Below are 5,790 nucleotides of genomic sequence, written 5' to 3' on the forward strand. Positions count from 1 at the left end.
TTGGAGGGCCAGTGGAGCACTCCTGTTCCTCTGCGTCTAAAAAAATATCCCAATGCCCCAGGGCAGTGTGTTGGAGAGCATGCCTGTGTAGGGTGCCGTCTTTCGGATGGGACGTTAAACGGGTGTTCCTTGACTCTCTTGAGGTCATTAAAGATCCCATGCATTATCGTCAAGAGTAGGGGTGTTAAAAACCCCGTGTTGCCTGGTGGAACGAAAATTCCCAATTTATGGCCCCTCAAAGCCAGTCATCTTTGATATGGTTGTCACCTAATAAATCCCCAGTTTATCCAATTGCTCATTCATCCCCTCCTCTCCCCCTGGTAACTATTCCCCAGGTCGTTGCTGCAAATGAGAACGTGTTCTCAGTCCAACTTACCTGGTAAAATAACGGTAAAAATAAATAAAAATAAATAATATCCACAGATGATGCCATCTCTGTTGCACTCCACACTGCCCTTTCCCACCTGGACAAAAGGAACACCTATGTGAGAATGCTATTCATTGACTACAGCTCASCGTTCAACACCATAGTGCCCTCAAAGCTCATCACTAAGCTAAGGACCCTGGGACTAAACACCTCCCTCTGCAACTGGATCCTGTACTACCTGACTGGCCTCCCCCAGGTGATAAGGGTAGGTAACAAACCACTCTGATCCTCAACACTGGCCTCTCAGGGGTGCATGCTCAGTTCGCCAAGTCTAGGTCCAGAAAGCTTCCAGAATTAGACTGCTAGTCTCATCTCACCTYCTGGTACAGGGCTCATAGTGAATTTGGAGAGATATCAAGTGGGGAAGATACTGCCATCTGGTGGTGTAAAATGAAAACACAGAGCAGTGTCACTGGTGGTTCCTGCTTTCGTTTTTGCTTGTAAGCAGGAATCAGGAGGATATAATTATGGTCAGATTTGCCAAATGGAGAGCGAGGGAGAGGTTTGTACGCGTCTCTGTGTGTGTAGTAAAGGTGGTCTAGTGTTTTTTCCCTCTGGTTGCACATTTAATATACTGGTAAAAATGAGGTAAAATGGATTTAAGTTTCCCTGCATTAAAGTCCCCGGCCACTAGGAGCGCCGCCTCTGGATGAGCGTTTTCCTGTTTGCTTATAGCCGTATACAGCTACTTGAGTGCGGTCTTGGTGACAGCATCGGTTTGTGGTGGTAAATAGACAGTTACGAAGAATATAGATGAAAACTCTCTTGGTAAATAGTGTGGTCTACAGCTTATCATGAGATACTCTACCTCAGGCGAACAAAACCTCAAGACTTCCTTAGAAATCATGCACCAGCTGTTGTTTACAAATATACATAGACCGCCACCCCATGTCTTACCAGAGGCTGCTGTTCTATCCTTCCGATACACTGTATAACCCGCTAGCTGTATTTTATTCATGTCATCATTCAGCTACGACTCGGTGAAACTTAACCCTCTATGGCATGGTGTTGCCCTCAGGCAACAAACCACCTTTTGGACCTCACACCGCCCCTTTAATTTTTTTAAATAAAATTATATTTTTGGGAACAGAAAAGAGATCAGATGCTTCATCGATGAGAATATTAGCAGAATGTGGGCCCAGTTTCACCTACTTCCATCCTCTCCCATGCAGGACTGGACTTCCTCTCACTACCATATGTCAGGTTTTGGCCAGGACTGTTCTGGTTTTTGTCACTAGATGTCCCCATTGCACCTTTTTTGAACCTTTTGTTTTTTCCTTGCTCTATTATTGATTGCACCTGTGTGTCGTTCCCTTGTTGGTATTTAAACCCTGTGTGTTCCTCAGTTCTTTGCTCAGTGTTTGTATGTTAGCACCCAGCCCCAGCCCAAGCCTTGTTCTGAACATATATTTTCTCTTGTTGGATTTTCCAGAGGTTCTCTGGTTTTGTTCTTGTGTATTGGTCTTTCTGGATGTGAGTCTTTGTTGAGTGTTTTTAGTTGTTCTTTCTCCCGTTGCTGTTCTTAGCCACTTGGTTGTTGGATTTATCCACTTTGTAGTTATTCTTGGAAGAGATAGTTGTCCATTTTCTTGCCATCTTGCTTATTATTGTAGATCGCGCATTGTGCGATTTTATAGATCTCCATTTTTGCCACTGAGATTCCTAATGTTCTTGCTAATTAAACTAAGCACCGCACCTAATCTCTCTAGAACTGTTTGTGCGAGCTTCAGTACGTCTAGCCTCATCTTCTAGGTTCTGCCGATTATTAGTGACTAAGTTTCTCGCAACCGGCGTCCTGAACACCATAGTTGTGAAGGGCCATGCTCTCAGCTTTATAGCCCTGTGATGTTTCTGGGTACAAACTTCTATTCTGTAATACTACTTGTTCAGTGAGCACTGCAAGTAAGATGGTTTTAGAAAGCGTAACATGCTCACCAAATGACTACTGGCTTCTCCCGGGCCTTCACCTTAATTGTTATTCCTATGGGTTTCATATACAATACATAAGTTTAATTTATGAGGTTAAACCTCCTGCTTATATTTTGTTATTAATTATTTTTTTTGCCTATCGATTTACTATCCTACAGAAAAACATAACTGCAGCTGAGTAAGTTAATATGTTCAAATCTGTATGGATGTTCTTCATTCTTCTCTTCTTTTCTATTGCTCCCACCCACTCACAACTATGTTTTAACACACCAATCCCAGGGTCATCATCTATTATGCTAGGGCTTACAGCACCGCACGGCAATCATGAGCAGCTCCGTAAGTAGAAATCAATAATACAAATTACAATATGAATCATCTAAATATTACTATTAATACCGTATTAAAATTACATTAAGTTGTTAAATATTTGTTTTTCTATTTACAGGGGCAGGTACCACCTACAAAAAGGTTAGTGTCAATTGTGATCACTTATGATAGTGCAAGATACATATAGACTAATATGATTTTTGCATTTGTGAGATAATTGTAGATATTATTAAAATAGTTAGTTCAGCAAATGTGCTTTCTTATCTTGAAAGCAGTCTATGGACAAGGGCAGACTGCAATCCACACTTTTATTTGATTAACTAGCCAGTTACAACTAATGCTAATAAGCATTTTAGGACCAACAAATAAAAGACCTCCCTTTACCCCTTTTAAATGTCATGTCCAAATCATCTCTTAAACTGATTGTCACTCAATGACTTGGTTTGACATTATTTTGCAATGATTATGGCATGATTTAATGGGATACTTAGGCATTTTGGCAATGAGGCCCTTTATCTACTTCCCCAGAGTCAGATGAACTTGGAGATACACATTTGATGTCTCTGTGTCCATCTAGTATGAAGGAAGTTAGAGGTTGTTTCGCAGGCTGGAAGTATATGGGTATCGACTAGCATGGTAGTCTTTACCCATGAGAGGTTGACTTGAATGTAAAGTAGTGGCAAATTAGAGGTTAGCTTGAAAGTAGTGCCAACTGTCATATGTTAGCAGTGGCTAGTTAATTGAAACCAAATTGTGGATTACAGTCAGTTCTTATTCACGTATTGCATTCAAGGTAAGAAAACAACTATCTAAAATGTAATTACGCTGAACTATCCCTTTAAGCTGTTCAGTAGTAGTTAACATGCAGATGTATTTCCAGAGTAAAAAGCAAAAGTTTGTACAGCAAAATTACCTAGTATTGTAGTTGATCAGAGTTGTTAAATTGCTTAACTAGTGAAATTGCACAACTATAACAAATGATGCCCATTTGTGTACTCAAGAATACAAAAAGGCAGTGAAAAATAAAGAAACTCAACTTGCTTTCTCATTATGCAGGGGAAATGGGATAACACAGCTCAAACYGAGTAGGGCTGCTTGAATTGGGTTTGAACAGCATTTTAGAAATATATATTATTTACTGTACATTAACTTTATTACACTTTACAATACCACTTTTAAGGAGACCAACAGATACTTACAAAAATTGGATGAAAAGAAATGATGGAAGCTTAAAGTCATCAGGAACAGCATTTATTAGACAGGTTGTGAGGCTTTGGAGTAGTCCCCTGGGGATGGGAGTTGACGGAATACATCATTACGTGAATATGGTACACATCGCCTAATTAAATACACTAATCATACGCCTAAAATACATTCCCACACATTTAGCATATTTTTGGTTTACTATACATGTTACAAATGAATTGTTTCTAGAACAAACAATTATTAATTGATCTTGTTATGTTATACATTGTTCGTTAATTATGTTATTAATTATTCATGTTTGTTAAAAGTTGCTTCACAGCATCTTTTTCTTAGGTCACATTCATAAGGCCCGTCTTCTTCCAACTGCCTTCTTTGAGTCTCAAGAGGTGATGGACCATTTAGAAGGAAGATTTCCACAGGCATTCAATAATTACAAGTGTCCACCCCACCAGACTCCATTTTCCATTCTTCTGGATTTGGTAAGTGTGTAAATAGAATAGATTTAACTTGAAGCTTTTGTCCCTGACCAATTTACACATCAACAAAATGAACAATAAACAATGACAATAAAACACATTATATAAAACATGTATTGTCCATGTAGCTTATAATTTGTTGAATATTGCATGTTTCACTTGTCTGTGTTTCAGGCTGTCAGGATTTGTGGTGATCAGGAAGAAAATCAAATAAAAAGCTTTCTTCTACATTTCCTGAATGCATTGYAKTTGCCCCCCAYAATAAWKGYCGAGAGWAACTACACAAACTACTACACTCTGGAGGCTACTGTCATTGCTGTGTGCTACAACGAAACCCCTGGAGCCCTCAGACCAGAGAAGTACTATGGAGCATCCCTGTCCTGRAGAGGGGAGASAGAAAYGAYCATTYTGATCAATVYGTCATGTCTAAAWGTGTGGCATGACTATGTGTCTTATGCAGTGTTGTCATTCAGACATGATGAACAGGGAAACGGTATCAGATTCCCTGTCTCTGTAAAATGCAGAGCATTCTACAGGAATCACCAGACCAATTGTTATGAAGACCGAAGGCCGTGCAAGAACTGTGGGGATCTTTTCTCTCTCTCAAACCCTGAGACAGACAGAAATGACTTTCCCTACGGAAACTGTGCCGAAACGGAGTGCCTGAGTAAACTTATTTTCAATGATCAGGATGTCCGGAGCAATATGATTTTGGGAATCTACTGCACAAGGGAAACCCTAAAAGGTCTTAGAGAAAAGGCAGGAATAGCTTTGGAACAGAGTCTTAAGGCATAGGTCTACTTAGCACCTCTGAACAGTGTGCATTTGGCCGTCATTTTCAAACCAAGTCCAAACTGTGACTGTGTAAACTTCTATTATGTGATCAGGATGTCTGCAGCAATATGAGTTTTGGACACTACACAAGAGAAAATGTCTTAGAAATATGGTAGAAAACGCTTTTGAACATTTAGGTTTTGTTTCARACAGGTTTTATACATGGTGTTTTTGCTGTGTTTATCTTGGAAGTTTCCTCTGAAACTACAATAACAATGGTGTTCTTTAATCACTCAACTGGGATTAATGCAACTGTGCCATAGTCATAATGCACAAGTAAATGGTTTCTGTCATTGAGAGTTGTGAATTACAGCTCGGACAAACAATACACTTATTACCACTAATAACAGACATAGAAAGCAGCAACCTTGGGAATACATTTTGAAGTTGTTTAACTTTTTGGTTTGGTATTTGTGTTTGGTTGTTTACTTTTTATTTGTTTATATTGGGGGATGTTTAATTGTAATAAGCTATCAACTTTGTCCCTTGTCAAATAGTCTGACATGTGCTTTGTGTCACAGTGGAAAATGAATGAAATGAAAATGAACACATTTCTGATGTGACAGGAAACTGCAGAAAGGGTGTGACACT

At 39.5% G+C, this 5,790-nt stretch overlaps 1 protein-coding gene across 5 annotated transcripts; it reads left to right on the forward strand.

The window, feature by feature from the left end:
- Positions 1-2,635: 2,635 nt before the first annotated feature.
- Positions 2,636-5,783, forward strand: LOC112077652 (uncharacterized). Of its 5 annotated transcripts, none has more exons than XR_011478231.1 (5): positions 2,636-2,692; positions 2,802-3,476; positions 3,864-4,011; positions 4,198-4,368; positions 4,540-5,783. XR_011478231.1 is itself a non-coding variant. In XM_024144136.2 (5 exons), exons 1-5 carry the CDS (start codon positions 2,681-2,683, stop codon positions 5,158-5,160), a joined length of 975 nt encoding a protein of 324 aa, XP_023999904.1. In that variant the 5' UTR covers positions 2,657-2,680; the 3' UTR covers positions 5,161-5,783. The 5 variants fall into 5 exon arrangements, 1 of the variants encoding a protein (XP_023999904.1); XR_011478229.1 differs by having other exon boundaries at positions 2,651-2,692; positions 2,802-2,824; positions 3,740-4,011; XR_011478230.1 differs by having other exon boundaries at positions 2,651-2,692; positions 2,802-2,824; positions 3,740-4,011; positions 4,223-4,368.
- Positions 5,784-5,790: the final 7 nt, after the last annotated feature.

Source organism: Salvelinus sp. IW2-2015, unplaced genomic scaffold (genome assembly GCF_002910315.2).
Source record: "Salvelinus sp. IW2-2015 unplaced genomic scaffold, ASM291031v2 Un_scaffold4803, whole genome shotgun sequence".
In the NCBI taxonomy this organism is placed as follows: domain Eukaryota; kingdom Metazoa; phylum Chordata; class Actinopteri; order Salmoniformes; family Salmonidae; genus Salvelinus; species Salvelinus sp. IW2-2015.